The 16379-nt window shown below is 60.0% G+C and overlaps 2 protein-coding genes across 2 annotated transcripts; both read right to left on the bottom strand.

Moving 5' to 3' along the window:
- Positions 1–790: 790 nt before the first annotated feature.
- LOC311204715 (E3 ubiquitin-protein ligase HUWE1-like) lies at positions 791–7890 on the bottom strand (the record flags this gene model as incomplete). Its single annotated transcript, XM_084281090.1, has 8 exons — positions 7810–7890; positions 7641–7716; positions 7423–7521; positions 7184–7317; positions 6336–6507; positions 3792–4020; positions 925–1103; positions 791–834 (listed from the first exon to the last, which is right to left on the bottom strand). Exons 1-8 carry the CDS (start codon positions 7882–7884, stop codon positions 791–793), a joined length of 1008 nt encoding a protein of 335 aa, XP_084137216.1. The 5' UTR covers positions 7885–7890.
- Position 7891: 1 nt separating this feature from the next.
- Positions 7892–15257, bottom strand: LOC311204713 (E3 ubiquitin-protein ligase HUWE1-like; the record flags this gene model as incomplete). The annotated part of the gene is made up of 4 exons (XM_084281089.1): positions 7892–7929; positions 9664–9830; positions 11168–11347; positions 15046–15257. Coding segments are annotated over 4 exons (597 nt in total), but the record flags the coding sequence as incomplete, so codon positions are not given.
- Positions 15258–16379: the final 1122 nt, after the last annotated feature.

Raw genomic sequence — 16379 nt, 5'->3', positions numbered from 1 at the left:
GCTGGGCAGGTTGGGGGGGGTCTGGGTGGTTTGGGGAGGTCGCAGGCCACGCCCCCTTCCACAGCCCATACCCCCTTCCACAGGCCACACCCCCTTTGAGCTCCTCATTCATCATCCCATTCACCATCCCATTCATCACTCCACCTCCCATTCATCCCTGGAGCTGGGCAGGTGGGGGTGCTGGGTGGGTGCCCGAGGGGGTGGGAGAGTCTCAGGCCACGCCCCCTTCCACAGACCACACCCCCTTTCCCAGGCCACGCCCCATTCCAGCTCCTCATTCATCCCATACCAACCCATTCATCCCACAGCTGCTCGGGTGGGTGGGTGCTGGGTGGGGTGCTGGGTGCGTGGGTGCCCGCGGGGGTGCACGGGCTGTATTTGGGGGGGGTCCCAAGCCCCCCCCTACCCTGCCCAGACCTCTCTCCCAGGCCATGCTCCCTTCCAGCTCCTCATTCATCCCATTCATCCCACAGCTGCTTGGCTGGGTGGGTGCTGGGTGGGGTGCTGGGTGCGTGGGTGCCCCTGGGGGTGCACGGGGTGTATTTGGGGGGTGGTCCCAAGCCCCCCCCAACCCTGCCCAGACCCCTCTCCCAGGCCACGCCCCCTTCCAGCTCCTCATTCATCCCATACCAACTCATTCATCCCACAGCTGCTTGGCTGGGTGGGTGCTGGGTGGGGTGCTGGGTACATGGGTGCCCCTTGGGGTGCACAGGGTGTATTTTGGGGGATCCCAAGCAGCCCCCCACCCTGCCCAGACCCCTCCTCCCAAGCCACACCCCCTTCCAGCTCCTCATTCATCCCATTCATCCCACAGCTGCTTGGCTGGGTGGGTTGCTGGGTGGGGTGCTGGGTGCATGGGTGCCCCCGGGGGTGCACGGGGTGTATTTTGGGGGGGGTCTTTGACCCTCCCAGGCCCCCACTCACCTGCCTGGCTGCCAGCACTGCCCTGCTCATGGAAGAAGTCGTCGAGCAGCTCGTCGTCGGAGCGGGCGATGATGTGAACGTCCTCGTTCCCCACCAGCAGCCGAGCCCGGCCCCGGCTCTGCAGCGGGAGGCTGCTGCTCAGCTGCAGGATGTCAGCTGCTGCTGAGGGGCCCAGGAGCCTGGGGGGGGTAAAAAAGGGGGGTTAAGGGGGTTGGGGGGGGTCAGGGAGGTGGTCTGTAAGGAGAGGGGTGGTCCCAGGGGGGTATCTGTGGAACTCGCTGCTGTGGGATGAGGGGAAGGGAGGTTTTTGGGGGGGGGGTATCTGGGGAACCCCCTGCTGCAGGATGAGGGGTTTTGGGGTGGGGGGGGGTATCTGGGGAAATCCCTGCGACAGGATGAGGTGTTTTGGGGGGGGGATTTGAGGAACTCCCTGGGGCAGGATGAGGGGTTTTGGGGGGGGTATCTGTGGAACTCCCTGCTGCAGGATGAGGAGTTTTGGGGGGGGGATTTGGGGAACTCCCTGGGGCAGGATGAGGGGTTTTGGGGGGGTATCTGTGGAACTCCCTGCTGCAGGATGAGGGGTTTTGGGGGGGGGATTTGGGGAACTCCCTGGGGCAGGAGGAGGAGTTTTGGGGGGGGTATCTGTGGAACTCCCTGGGGCAGGATGAGGAGTTTTGGGGGGGGTATCTGTGGAACTCCCTGGGGCAGGATGAGGAGTTTTGGGGGGGGGATTTGGGGAACCCCCTGCTGCAGGATGAGGAGTTTTGGGGGGGGTATCTGTGGAACCCCCTGCTGCAGGATGAGGAGTTTTGGGGGGTATCTGTGGAACTCCCTGCTGCAGGATGAGGAGTTTTGGGGGGGGGTATCTGTGGAACTCCCTGGGGCAGGAGGAGGGGTTTTGGGGGGGGGATTTGGGGAACTCCCTGGGGCAGGATGAGGGGTTTTGGGGGGGGGGTCTGTGGAACTCCCTGGGGCAGGATGAGGAGTTTTGGGGTGGGATTTGGGGAACCCCCTGGGGCAGGATGAGGGGTTTGGGGGGGGTATCTGTGGAACTCCCTGGGGCAGGATGAGGGGTTTTTGGGGGGGGGTCTGTGGAACTCCCTGGGGCAGGATGAGGAGTTTTGGGGGGGGGTATCTGGGGAACCCCCTGCTGCAGGATGAGGAGTTTTGGGGGGGTATCTGTGGAACTCCCTACTGCAGGAGGAGGAGTTTTGGGGGGGGGGTATCTGGGGGAACTCCCTGGGGCAGGATGAGGGGTTTTGGGGGGGGTATCTGTGGGAACCCCTGCTGCAGGATGAGGAGTTTTGGGGGGGGTATCTGTGGAACTCCCTGGGGCAGGATGAGGAGTTTTGGGGGGGGTATCTGTGGAACTCCCTGGGGCAGGATGAGGGGTTTTGGGGGGGGGGTATCTGTGGAACTCCCTGGGGCAGGATGAGGAGTTTTGGGGGGGGTATCTGTTGGAACTCCCTGCTGCAGGATGAGGAGTTTTGGGGGGGGTATCTGTGGAACTCCCTGCTGCAGGATGAGGAGGTTTGGGGGGGGGGTATCTGTGGAACTCCCTGCTGCAGGATGAGGAGTTTTGGGGGGGGTATCTGTGGAACTCCCTGCTGCAGGAGGAGGGGTTTTGGGGGGGGTATCTGTGGAACTCCCTGCTGCAGGATGAGGAGTTTTGGGGGGGGGTATCTGGGGAACTCCCTGGGGCAGGATGAGGGGTTTTGGGGGGCGTATCTGTGGAACCCCCTACTGCAGGAGGAGGAGTTTTGGGGGGGTATCTGGGAACTCCCTGGGGCAGGATGAGGAGTTTTGGGGGGGGGGTATCTGGGGAACTCACCGCTGCAGGATGAGGGGTTTTGGGGGGGGGGTATCTGGGAACCCCCTGGGGCAGGAGGAGGAGTTTTGGGGGGGGGATTTGGGGAACCCCTGGGGCAGGATGAGGGGTTTTGGGGGGGGGTCTGTGGAACTCCCTGGGGCAGGATGAGGAGTTTTGGGGGGGGGTATCTGTGGAACTCCCTGGGGCAGGAGGAGGAGTTTTGGGGGGGGGTATCTGTGGAACTCCCTGGGGCAGGATGAGGAGTTTTGGGGGGGGGTATCTGTGGAACCCCCTGGGGCAGGAGGAGAGTTTTGGGGGGGGATTAGGGGAACTCCCTGCTGCAGGATGAGGAGTTTTGGGGGGGGTATCTGGGAACTCCCTGGGGCAGGATGAGGGGTTTTGGGGGGGGTATCTGTGGAACTCCCTGGGGCAGGATGAGGGGTTTTGGGGGGGGTATCTGTGGAACTCCCTGGGGCAGGATGAGGGGTTTTGGGGGGGGGTATCTGGGGGAACCCCCTGGGGCAGGAGGAGGGGTTTTGGGGGGGGTATCTGTGGAACCCCCTGCTGCAGGGTGAGGAGCTTTGGGGGGGGGTATCTGGGGAACCCCCTGGGGCAGGATGAGGAGTTTTGGGGGGGGTATTTGGGGAACCCCCTGGGGCAGGGAGGAGGAGTTTTGGGGGGGGTATCTGTGGAACCCCCTGGGGCAGGATGAGGAGTTTTGGGGTGGGATTTGGGGAACTCCCTGGGGCAGGATGAGGGGTTTTGGGGGGGGTATCTGGGAACCCCCTGGGGCAGGATGAGGGGTTTTAGGGGGGGGTATCTGTGGAACCCCCTGGGGCAGGATGAGGAGTTTTGGGGGGGGTATCTGGGGAACTCCCTGGGGCAGGATGAGGGGTTTTGGGGGGGGTATCTGGGGAACTCCCTGGGACAGGATGAGGAGTTTTGGGGGGGGTATCTGGGGAACTCCCTGCTGCAGGATGAGGAGTTTTGGGGGGGTATCTGGGGAACTCCCTGGGGCAGGATGAGGGGTTTTGGGGGGGGTATCTGAGGAACTCACCGCTGCAGGATGAGGGGGGGGTTGGGCTGCCGCGCCCCCGGGTAGTGCACGTGGATGGTGTGGCCGGCGTTGGCCGTCAGCTGGCGCAGGGTGCGCTGGCTGCGCCCCAGCCCCTGCGCCAGGCGCGTGGTGGCGGCGCCCGCGCCCAGCCCCAGCGCCCCGTGGTCGGCGTGACGCACCAGCAGCGGGTGGCTGGCGGGGATGTTCCCCGGCGACGGGGGGATGTCGGCTGGGGGGGGAGAGAGGGAAAGTGAGGCTGGGGAAGGGGAAGGGGAAGGGGGAAGGGGAAGGGGGAAGGGGGGAAGGGGGAAGGGGGAAGGGGAGGGGGGAAAGGGGAAAGGGGGAAGGGGGAAGGGGGAAAGGGGAAGGGGGAAAGGGGAAGGGGGAAAGGGGGAAGGGGGAAGGGGGAAGGGGGAAGGGGGAAGGGGGAAGGGGGAAGGGGGAAGGGGGAAGGGGAAGGGGGAAGGGGGAAAGGGGAAAGGGGAAAGGGAAAGGGGAAAGGGGAAGGGGGAAAGGGAAGGGGGAAAGGGGAAGGGGGAAAGGGGAAGGGGGAAAGGGGAAGGGGAAAGGGGAAGGGGGAAGGGGGAAGGGGGAAGGGGGAAGGGGGAAGGGGGAAGGGGAAGGGGGAAGGGGGAAGGGGGAAGGGGGAAGGGGGAAGGGGGAAGGGGGAAGGGGGATGGGGGAAGGGGGATGGGGGAAGGGGGATGGGGGAAGGGGGAAGGGGGATGGGGGAAGGGGGATGGGGGAAGGGGGATGGGGGAAGGGGGATGGGGGAAGGGGGATGGGGGAAGGGGAAGGGGGAAGGGGGAAGGGGGAAGGGGGAAGGGGGAAGGGGGAAGGGGAAGGGGAAGGGGAAGGGGAAAGGGGGAAGGGGAAAGGGGAAGGGGAAAGGGGAAGGGGAAAGGGGAAGGGGGAAGGGGGAAGGGGGAAGGGGGAAAGGAGAAGGGGAAAGGAGAAGGGGAAAAGGGAAGGGGAAAAGGGAAGGGGAAAAGGGAAGGGGAAAAGGGAAGGGGAAAGGGAAGGGGAAAAGGGAAGGGGAAAAGGGAAGGGGAAAAGGGAAGGGGAAAAGGGAAGGGGAAAAGGGAAGGGGAAAAGGGAAGGGGAAAAGGGAAGGGGAAAAGGGAAGGGGAAAAGGGAAGGGGAAAAGGGAAGGGGAAAAGGGAAGGGAAAAGGGAAGGGGAAAAGGGAAGGGGAAAAGGGAAGGGGAAAAGGGAAGGGGAAAAGGGAAGGGGAAAAGGGAAGGGGAAAAGGGAAGGGGAAAAGGGAAGGGGAAAAGGGAAGGGAAAAGGGAAGGGAAACAGGGAAGGGAAAAGGGAAGGGGAAAAGGGAAGGGGAAAAGGGAAGGGGAAAAGGGAAGGGGAAAAGGGAAGGGGAAAAGGGAAGGGGAAAAGGGAAGGGGAAAAGGGAAGGGGAAAAGGGAAGGGGAAAAGGGAAGGGGAAAAGGGAAGGGGAAAAGGGAAAGGGGGAAAGGAAAGGGGAAAAGGGAAGGGGAAGGGAAAGGGGAAAGGGAAAGGGGTAGGGGAAGGGAAAGGGAAAGGGAAAGGGAAAGGGAAAGGGAAAGGGAAAGGGAAAGGGAAAGGGAAAGGGAAAGGGAAGGGAGGGTGGGGAAAGGGAGGGTGGGGAAAGGGAGGGTGGGGAAAGGGAGGGTGGGGAAAAGGGAAAGTGAGGCTGGAAATGGGTGGGAAAGGGAAAGGGAGGGTGGGGGAAATGAGGGGAAAGGGAAAGGGGGGGAGGAAATGGGGGGGAAGGGAAATGGAGGGTGGGGAAATGGGGGCAAAGGGAGGCTGGAAATGGGGGGAAAGGAAAGGGAACTGGGAGAGGGGGGAAACGGGAGGTGGGAAGAACTGGGATGGGGAGGAACTGAGTTGGGGGAACTGGGATGGGGGAACTGGGAAGGGGGAGGAACTGGGACAGGAGGGAATTGGGAGGGGGGAACTGGGGGCATAGGTAACTGGGAGATACGGTAAGTGGGGGATTGGGTAACTGGGTGTGTAACTGGGAGGAGAGGGTAACTGGGAGGAGAGGGTAACTGGGAGGAGAGGGTAACTGGGAGGAGAGGGTAACTGGGAGGAGAGGGTAACTGGGAGGAGAGGGTAACTGGGAGGAGGGGATAACTGGGAGGAGGGGGTAACTGGGAGAGGGGTACCTGGGGAGGGGGGGTAACTGGGAGGGGGGTAACTGGGGAGGTGGGTAACTGGGGAGGTGGGTAACTGGGGAGGTGGGTAAATGTGGGAGGTGGGTAACTGGGGAGGTGGGGAACTGGGAGGTGGGGAACTGGGGAGGTGGGGAACTGGGGAGGTGGGGAACTGGGGAGGTGGGGAACTGGGGGAGGTGGGGAACTGGGGAGGTGGGGAACTGGGGAGGTGGGGAACTGGGGAGGTGGGGAACTGGGGAGGTGGGGAACTGGGGGGGGTGGGGAACTGGGGGGTGGGTAACTGGGGGGGTGGGGTAACTGGGGAGGTGGGTAACTGGGGGGGTGGGTAACTGGGGGGGTGGGTAACTGGGGGGGTGGGTAACTGGGGGGTGGGGGTAACTGGTCCCTACTGGGGCTGGAGAACATGTTGTCGAACTCGATGATGAGGTCATCGTCGCGGTCGAAGCGCTCGAACCGCACCAGGGGGGAGGCGTTCATGTCGGGGTAATCTTCATCCAGCTCCATCTCTGAGCCATCATCATCATCCTCCTCCTCCTCCCCTTCTTCTCCTTCCTCATCGTCCTGGGGACGGTCACCAAACCCCCCTCAGATACCTCCAACCCACCCCAGGATCCGGTTCCTCACCCCAAAATCAGGTTCCTCACCCCAAAATCAGGTTCCTCACCCCAAAATCAGGTTCCTCACCCCAAAATCAGGTTCCTCACCCCCAAAATGGGGTGATCCCCCTCCAAAGAGCCTTCTTCCCAACCTGGTCATCTTCATCTGGTCAGCAAACCCCCCTGAGATACCTCCAACTGCCCCCAGAATCAGGTTCCTCACCCCAAAATTGGGTTCCTCGCCCTAAAATCAGTTCCTTCACCCCAAAATTGGGGTGATTCCCCCCCCAAATCAGGTTCCTCACCCAAAATTGGGGTGATTCCCCCTCCAAAGAGCCTTCTTCCCAACCTGATCATCTTCATCTGGTCATCAAACCCCCCTTAGATGCCTCAACCTTCCTTAAAATGAGGTTCCTTACCCCAAAATCAGGTTCCTCACCCCAAAATTGGGGTGATCCCCCCTCCAAAGAGCCTTCTTCCCAACCTGATCATCTTCATCTGGTCATCAAACCTCCCTTAGATACCTTCAACCTCCCCCAAAATCAGGTTCCTCACCCCAAAATCAGGTTCCTCACCCCAAAATAGGGGTGATCTCCCCCCAAAAATGAGGTGATTCCCCCACAAAGAGCCTTCTTCCCAACCTGATCATCTTCATCTTCCTCTTCCTCTTCCTCTTCCTCATCCTGGCTGTCATCTTCATCCTCGTTGCTGCCGCTGCTGTCTTCTTCTTGAGTGTGTTCCTCCTCATCTTCAGGGTCCAAGATGTTCATGGAGTCTTTTTGGAGGGGTACAAGGGATAAATGAGGGTGAGGAAGATCTCAAGACCCTTCCTACACCCTTAAAACCCCCCCAAAAATTAAGGGGAGGGGGGGTCCCCAACCTTCTCTGTTGGCCTGGAGGGTGGAAGCTTGGCTGAGGTTAGAAGGAGCTTCATCCATCAACACGTCCTCCTGGGACTCATCTTCACCTGAACGACTCACTGTGGGTGGATTTTGGGGTGAGAAACACCCTAAAAGGATGCAGCACCCCATATTTTGGGGAGGGGAGGTGTTTTACCCCCTCAGGGTGTAGTTTTGGGGTAGAGGAGGGTGGTCTCACCGATGATGGTGCTGTTACCGGCGGCGCCGTCTCTCTCCAGCAGCTCATCAATGAGATCCTCCAGCTCATTCTCCACCTTTAGAGGGGGACATGAGGGGGGGGGGAGGGGTTAATTGGGGTGCAAGGAGGTTTTTTGGGGGGTCCAGAGGTTTTTTGGGGAGCCCCACACCTGCATTTCTTGGGTGCTGAGTCCTTCAGGCTGCCCAGTCAACACCACGGTGTCACCTTCAGCTTCTCCATCCATGTCACCATCAGCCCTCCTCGGGGGGTTCAGGGTCTCCAGGGTCTCCTGGGGGGGGATTTTGGGGAGGGGGGGGGGTAAAGAAGAGGTTGGGGGGGTTATTAGGGGGGTAGGAAGGTGCCATCGTCATGAGGAGAAGGAGGAAGAAGGGTGGTGGGAAGGGGTGAGGGCCAGGAGATGTTGGGGTGGGGGTGGGATTTTGGGGTGGGGGGTGGATTTTGGGGGTGTGGGGGTATTTAGGGGGGGTAAAGAAGAGGTTGGGGGGGTTATTAGGGGGGTAGGAAGGTCCCATCATCATGAGGAGAAGGAGGAAGAGGTGGGGGAAGGAGGAAGAAGGGGGGAGGGGTGAGGGCCAGGAGATGTTGGGGTGGGGGACAGGAGATTTTGGGGTGGGGGACAGATGTGGGGGTGGGATTTTGGGGTGGGGGGTGGGGATTTTGGGGGTGGGGGGGTAAAGAAGAGGTTGGGGGGGTTATTAGGGGGGTAGGAAGGTCCCATCATCATGAGAAGGAGGAAGAGGTGGTGGGAGGAGGAAGAAGGGTGGTGGGGTGGGGGACAAGAGATGTGGGGTTGGGGGTGGATTTTGGGGGTGGGGGGTGGATTTTGGGGTGGGGGGGTATTTAGGGGGGGTAAAGAAGAGGTTGGGGGGGTTATTAGGGGGGTAGGAAGGTCCCATCATCATGAGGAGAAGGAGGAAGAGGTGGGGGAAGGAGGAAGAAGGGGGGAGGGGTGAGGGCCAGGAGATGTTGGGGTGGGGGACAGGAGATTTTGGGGTGGGGGACAGATGTGGGGGTGGGATTTTGGGGTGGGGGGTGGGGATTTTGGGGGTGGGGGGGTAAAGAAGAGGCTGGGGGGGGTTATTAGGGGGGTAGGAAGGTCCCATCGTCATGAGAAGGAGGAAGAGGTGGTGGAGGAGGAAGAAGGGTGGTGGGGTGGGGGACAAGAGATGTGGGGTTGGGGGTGGATTTTGGGGGTGGGGGGTGGATTTTGGGGGTGTGGGGGTATTTAGGGGGGGTAAAGAAGAGGTTGGGGGGGTTATTAGGAGGGTAGGAAGGTCCCATCCCCATGAGGAGAAGGAGGAAGAGGTGGTGGAGGAGGAAGAAGGGTGGTGGGGATGGGGATGGGGTGAGGGCCAAGAGATGTTGGGGTGGGGGACAGGAGACGTTGAGGTGGGATTTTGGGGTGGGGGGTAGGGATTTTGGGGGTGGGGGGGTAAAGAAGAGGTTGGGGGGGTTATTAGGGGGGTAGGAAGGTCCCATCCCCATGAGGAGAAGGAGGAAGAGGTGGTGGAGGAGGAAGAAGGGTGGTGTGGTGGGGTGAGGGACAGATGTTGGGGTGGGGGACAGGAGATGTTGGGGTGGGATTTTGGGGTGGGGGGTGGGGATTTTGGGGGTGGGGGGGGTAAAGAAGATTTTGGGGTGGTCTTAAGGGGGGTAGGAAGGTCCCATCATCATGAGGAAGGAGGAAGAGGTGGTGGAGGAGGAAGAAGGGTGGTGGGGTGGGGGACAAGAGATGTGGGGTTGGGGGTGGATTTTGGGGGTGGGGGGTGGATTTTGGGGGTGTGGGGGTATTTAGGGGGGGTAAAGAAGAGGTTGGGGGGGTTATTAGGGGGGTAGGAAGGTCCCATCCCCATGAGGAGAAGGAGGAAGAGGTGGTGGGAGGAGGAAGAAGGGTGGTGGGGATGGGGACGGGGTGAGGGACAGATGTTGGGGTGGGGGACAGGAGATGTTGGGGTGGGATTTTGGGGTGGGGAGGGGGCTGTTTTGGGGTGGGGGGGGGTACCTCCATCCTGGGGTGCAGCTCCAGCTTCCCGTGCCCCCCCTGTGCCCTCAGCTTTGGCCTTGCTGGAGGAGCCTTTGGTGCCGAAGAGGCCGCTGGGCTGGTTGACGATGCGGGACAAGGTCTCCAGCGGCTTCAGCGCCGCGTTCACCGTGTTGGCCATGTTGGGGCTGGGGGAGGGGACAGGGGGGGACAGGGGGGGTTAGGGGGGGGCAGGGGGGGCAGGAGAACCCCACATCAGCCCAAAACACACCATGGGGTGTGAAGGACCCACCCCCAGACACAAGATGAGCTCCCAAGACACTCCTCGTACCACCACGAGCCACCAAGACCTCCATGACCCCCCACAAGCCCCCCAAGACCCCCCCAAGACCTCCAAGACCCCCCCAAGACCCCTTCAAACTCCGTAAGAGCCACCAAGACCTTCAAGACCCCCCCTCAAACCCCCCAAGACCCCTTCAAGACCCACCATGACCTCCAAGACCCACCTCAAAGCCCTCAAATCCCCCCAAGACCTTCAAGACCTTCCTCAACCCCCCCAAGATGCCCCTCAACCACCCCAAGACCCCACCATGACCTCCAAGACCCCCCTCAACCCCCCAAGACCCCCAAGACCTCCAAGACCCCCTTCAAACTCCCCAAGACCCACCATGACCTCCAAGACTCCCCACAATCCCCCCAAGACCCCCCTCAACCCCTCCAAGACCCATCAAGACCTCCAAGACCCACATCAAACCCCTCAAGACCCCACTATGACTTCCAAGACCCCCCTCAAACCCAAGACCCTCTACACCCCCCCAAGACCCCCCTCAACCCGCCTCAAGACCCCACCATGACCTCCAAGACCCCCCACAAACCCCCCAAGACCCCACCATGACCTCCAAGACTCCCCACAAACCCCCCCAAGACCCCCCCAAGACCCCTCCAAGACCCCCCTCAACACCACCCCAAGACCCCCCCTCAACCCCTCCAAGACGCCCAAGACCCCCCTCACACCCCCCAAGACCCACCATGACCTCCAAACCTCCCACCTCCTCCTCCAAGATCTCCACGTCTCCTCCCCATAACCCATCTTGACCCCCCAAGACCTCCAAGACCCCCCTCAAACCCCCCCAAGACCCCCCTCAAACCCCCTCCAAGACCCAACCATGACCTCCAAGACCCCCCACAAACCCCCCCAAGATTCCCCTCAACCCCTCCAAGACCCCCAAGACCCCACCATGACCTCCAAGACCCCCCACAAACCCGCCCAAGACCCCCCCAACCCCTCCAAGACCTCCAAGACCCCCCTCAACTCCCCCAAGACCCCACTATGACCTCCAAGACCCCCAAGACCCCCCTCAACACCCCCCAAGACCCCACCATGACCTCCAAACCTCCCACCTCCTCCTCCTCCTCCCAAGATCTCCACGTCTCCTCCCCATAACCCATCTCGAGCTCCTTCCAAACCTCTCCCACCCCCCAAAACAAGGTGAGTGGTGGGTGGTGGGTGGTCCATGGGTCCTACCTGGAGAGGTCCAGGCTGTGTGGGACCCTGGCCAGGTCGTTGACCAAGCCCTTCTTGAGGAAGAGGCGGATGATGTTGTTCATGCCGTTGTGTTGGGTCTTGGCCGCGCTGCTGTAGAAGCTGGAGGTGGATGGACACGACTCCATGATGGTGCTGATGATGCACATGACGGCCTGCAGCCTGAGGGGGGGAGGGGAGAGAGGTGGTGACATCGCTGGTGACGTCATCGGAAGGCGTGGTGACCCTGGTGACACCCATGGAGGGGGCAGCCAACCCATGGAGAAGGTTGACACCCATGGAGGTGACACCAACCCAACCAAGGACATGTTGACCCTGGTGACCCCCATAGAGGTGACACCAACCCAAACAAGGACATGTTGGCCCTGGTGACACCCATGGAGGTGACACCAACCCAACCAAGGACATGTTAGACCTGGTGACACCCATGGAGGTGACACCAACCCAAACAAGGACATGTTGGAGCTGGTGACCCCCATGGAGGTGGCACCAACCCAACCAAGGACATGTTGGAGCTGGTGACACCCATGGAGGTGACACCCAACCCATGGAGAAGGTTGACACCCATGGAGGTGACACCAACCCAACCAAGGACATGTTGGACCTGGTGACACCCATGGAGGTGACACCAACCCAACCAAGGACATGTTGGACCTGGTGAACCTCATGGAGGTGGCACCAACCCAACCCAGGACATGTTGACCTCAACCAAGGACACATGGACCCCACTAACCCCCATGGAGGTGACACCAACCCAACCAAGGAGATGTTGGAGCTGGTGACACCCATGGAGGTGACACCAACCCAACCAAGGAGATGTTGGACCTGGTGACACCCATGGAGGTGACACCAACCCAACCAAGGAGATGTTGGAGCTGGTGACACCCATGAAGGTGACACCAACCCAGCCAAGGACACATTGGAGCTGGTGACCCCCATGGAGGTGGCACCAACCCAGCCAAGGACACATTGGAGCTGGTGACCCCCATGGAGGTGGCACCAACCCAGCCAAGGACACATTGGAGCTGGTGACCCCCATGGAGGTGGCACCAACCCAACCAAGGTGACACCAACTCAACCAAGGACATGTTGGACCAGGTGACCCCCATGAAAGTGACACCAACCCAGACAAGGACATGTTGGACCTTGTGACACCCATGGAGGTGACATCAACCCAACCAAGGACCCTGGTGACCCCCATGGAGGTGGCACCATCCCAACCAAGGAGATGTTGGAGCTGGTGACATCCATGGAGGTGGCACCAACCCATGGAGAAGGTTGACACCCATGGAGGTGACACCAACCCAACCAAGGACATGTTGGACCTGGTGAACCTCATGGAGGTGGCACCAACCCAACCCAGGACATGTTGGAGCTGGTGACACCCATGGAGGTGGCACCAACCCAGACAAGGACATGTTGACCCCATTGACCCCCATGGAGGTGGCACCAACCCAGGCAAGGAGATGTTGGAGCTGGTGACACCCATGGAGGTGACACCAACCCAGCCAAGGACATGTTGGACCTGGTGACACCCATGGAGGTGGCACCAACCCAACCAAGGACATGTTGACCCCATTGACCCCCATGAAGGTGACACCAACCCAACCAAGGACACACAGACCCCACTGACCCCCATGAAGGTGGCACCAACCCAACCAAGGTGACACCAACCCAACCAAGGACATGTTGGACCTGGTGACCCCCATGGAGGTGACACCAACCCAACCAAGGTGACACCAACTCAACCAAGGACATGTTGGAGCTGGTGACACCCATGGAGGTGGCACCCAACCCATGGAGAAGGTTGACACCCATGGAGGTGGCACCAACCCAGCCAAGGACATGTTGGCCCTGGTGAACCCCATGGAGGTGACACCAATCCAGCCAAGGAGATGTTGGAGCTGGTGACACCCATGGAGGTGGCACCCAACCCATGGAGAAGGTTGACACCCATGGAAGTGACACCAACCCAACCAAGGACACACAGACCCCACTGACCCCCATGGAGGTGACACCAACCCAACCAAAGAGATGTTGGACCTGGTGACACCCATGGAGGTGACACCAACCCAACCCAGGACATGTTGGACCTGGTGACACCCATGGAGGTGGCACCAATCCAGACAAGGAGATGTTGGACCTGGTGACACCCATGAAGGTGGCACCAACCCAACCAAGGACATGTTGGAGCTGGTGACCCCCATGAAGGTGACACCAACCCAGCCAAGGACACATTGGAGCTGGTGACCCCCATGAAGGTGACACCAACCCAGCCAAGGACACATTGGAGCTGGTGACCCCCATGGAGGTGGCACCAACCCAACCAAGGAGATGTTGGAGCTGGTGACCCCCATGGAGGTGACACCAACCCAACCAAGGACACGTTGGACCTGGTGACACCCATGGAGGTGACACCAACCCAACCAAGGTGACACCAACTCAACCAAGGACATGTTGGACCAGGTGACCCCCATGAAAGTGACACCAACCCAGACAAGGACATGTTGGACCTTGTGACACCCATGGAGGTGACATCAACCCAACCAAGGACCCCTGGTGACCCCCATGGAGGTGGCACCATCCCAACCAAGGAGATGTTGGAGCTGGTGACATCCATGGAGGTGGCACCAACCCATGGAGAAGGTTGACACCCATGGAGGTGACACCAACCCAACCAAGGACATGTTGGACCTGGTGAACCTCATGAAGGTGACACCAACCCAACCAAGGATACACTGACCCCGCTGAAGGACATACTGACCCTGGTGACCCCCATGGAGGTGACACCAACCCAGCCAAGGACATGTTGGACCTGGTGACACCCATGGAGGTGACACCAACCCAACCAAGGACACACAGACCCCAACCAAGGACACATGGACCCCACTGACCCCATGAAGGACCCACCAACCCAATCAAGGACCCACCACCCCAACCAAGGACACACTGACCCCAACCAAGGCCACGGTGACCCCAACCAAGGCCACGGTGACCCCACTGACCCCTTGAAGGACCCACCAACCCGACCAAGGACCCACCAACCCAACCAAGGCCATGCTGACCCCACTGATCCCATGAAGGACCCACCAACCCAACCAAGGACCCACCAACCCAACCAAGACCATGTAGACCCCACTGATCCCATGAAGGACCCACCAACCCAACCAAGGCCATGTTGACCCCAACCAAGGACATGCTGACCCCAACCAAGGCCACCTTGACCTCAACCAAGGCCATACTGACCCCACCCAAGGCCACATGGACCCCACTGACCCCACCAAGGACCCACCAACCCAACCAAGGCCATGCTGACCCCAACCAAGGCCACATGGACCCCACTGACCCCATGAAGGGCCCACCAACCCAACCAAGGACCCACCAACCCAACCAAGGCCACCTTGACCCCAACCAAGGCCACCTTGACCTCAACCAAGGCCACATGGACCCCACTGACCCAACCAAGGACCCACCAACCCAACCAAAGCCATGCTGACCCCAACCAAGGACACATGGACCCCACTGACCCCATGAAAGAACCCACCACCCCAACCAAGGACCCACCAACCCAACCAAGGCCACACTGACCCCAACCAAGGACACACGGACCTCAGTGACCCCACCAAGGGCCCACCAACCCAACCAAGGCCACCTTGACCCCAACCAAGGCCATGTTGACCCCACCCAAGGCCACATGGACCCCACTGACCCCATGAAGGACCCACCACCCCAACCAAGGACCCACCAACCCAACCAAGGCCACCTTGACCCCAACCAAGGCCACATGGACCCCGCTGACCCCTCCAAGGACCCACCAACCCAACGATGGTCCCCGTGGCGGCGCCGCCACCCGCCGCTACCTGGCGTGCTTCTCGGTGCTCTCCGCCATGGCCAAGGCCCGGCCCAAGGCCGCCTTCACCTCGTTGACCAAAGCCACCTGGGCATCAGTTCCACTACCAGCAGCGGCCAAACTGGCCAAGAAGAGCCTGGCCAGGGCTGGAGTGTCCTTGTCCTCAGCGTTCTGCGTGTGGGGCAGGAGGTGATCCAACACAAAGGCCAAGACGCTGCAATCCTAGGTGGGAAGAGGGTGGAGATGGAGGAGGTGGCCTCAGAAAGACCTCAAAATACCTCAAAAACACCTCCAAAATCCCACCACACCTGGAGAGATGGTGGAGATGGAAGAGGTGACCCCAAAACTACCTCAAAACACCTCAAAAACACCTCAAAAATCCAACCCTCCCTGGGAAGATGGTGGAGATGGAGGAAGTGACCTCAAAACACCTCAAAACACCTCAAAATTCCACCCCCCTGGAGAGATGAAGAAGATGGAGGAGGAGACCTCAAAACTCCACGAAACACCTCAAAACACCTCAAAAACACCTCCAAAATCCCACCACACCTGCAGAGATGGTGGAGATGGAGGAGGAGACCTCAAAACCACCTCTAAAATCCCACCCCCTTGGAGAGATGGTGGACATGGAAGAGGTGACCCCAAAACTACCTCAAAACACCTCAAAAACACCAGCAAAATCCCACCCTCCCTGGACAGATGGTGGACATGGAGGAGGTGGCCACAAAACCACCTCAAAATCACCTCCAAAATCCCACCCCCCTGAAGAGATGGTGGAGAAGGAGAAGGTGACCCCAAAACCACCTCAAAACACCTCAAAAACACCTCAAAACCACCTCCAAAATCCAACCTTCCCTGGAAAGATGTTGGAGATGGAGGAGGTGACCTCAAAGCCACCTCAAAACACCTCCAAAATCCCACCACACCTGAAAAGATGGTGGAGATGGAGAAGGTGACCTCAAAAACACCTCAAAACCACCTCAAAACACCTCCAAACTTCCACCCCCCTGGAAAGATGGTGGAGATGGAGGAGGTGACCTCAAAACCACCTCAAAACACCTCCAAAATCCAACCCTCTCTGGAAAGATAGTGGAGATGGAGGAGGTGACCTCAAAAATACCTGAAAACACCTCAAAACCACCTCAAAACCCAACCCCCCCTGGAAATATGGTGGAGATGGAGGAGGTGACCTTAAAAACACCTCAAAACACCTCCAAACTTCCACCCCCCTGGAAAGATGGTGGAGATGGAGGAGGTGACCCCAAAACTACCTCAAAACACCTCAAAAACACCTCCAAAATCCAACCCTCCCTGGAAAGATGTTGGAGATGGAAGAGGTGACCC

Source organism: Gallinula chloropus, assembly GCF_964237585.1.
Source record: "Gallinula chloropus genome assembly, contig: HAP1_SCAFFOLD_650, whole genome shotgun sequence".
Lineage (NCBI taxonomy): Eukaryota > Metazoa > Chordata > Aves > Gruiformes > Rallidae > Gallinula > Gallinula chloropus.
This window is presented reverse-complemented; position numbering and strand designations above follow the sequence as displayed.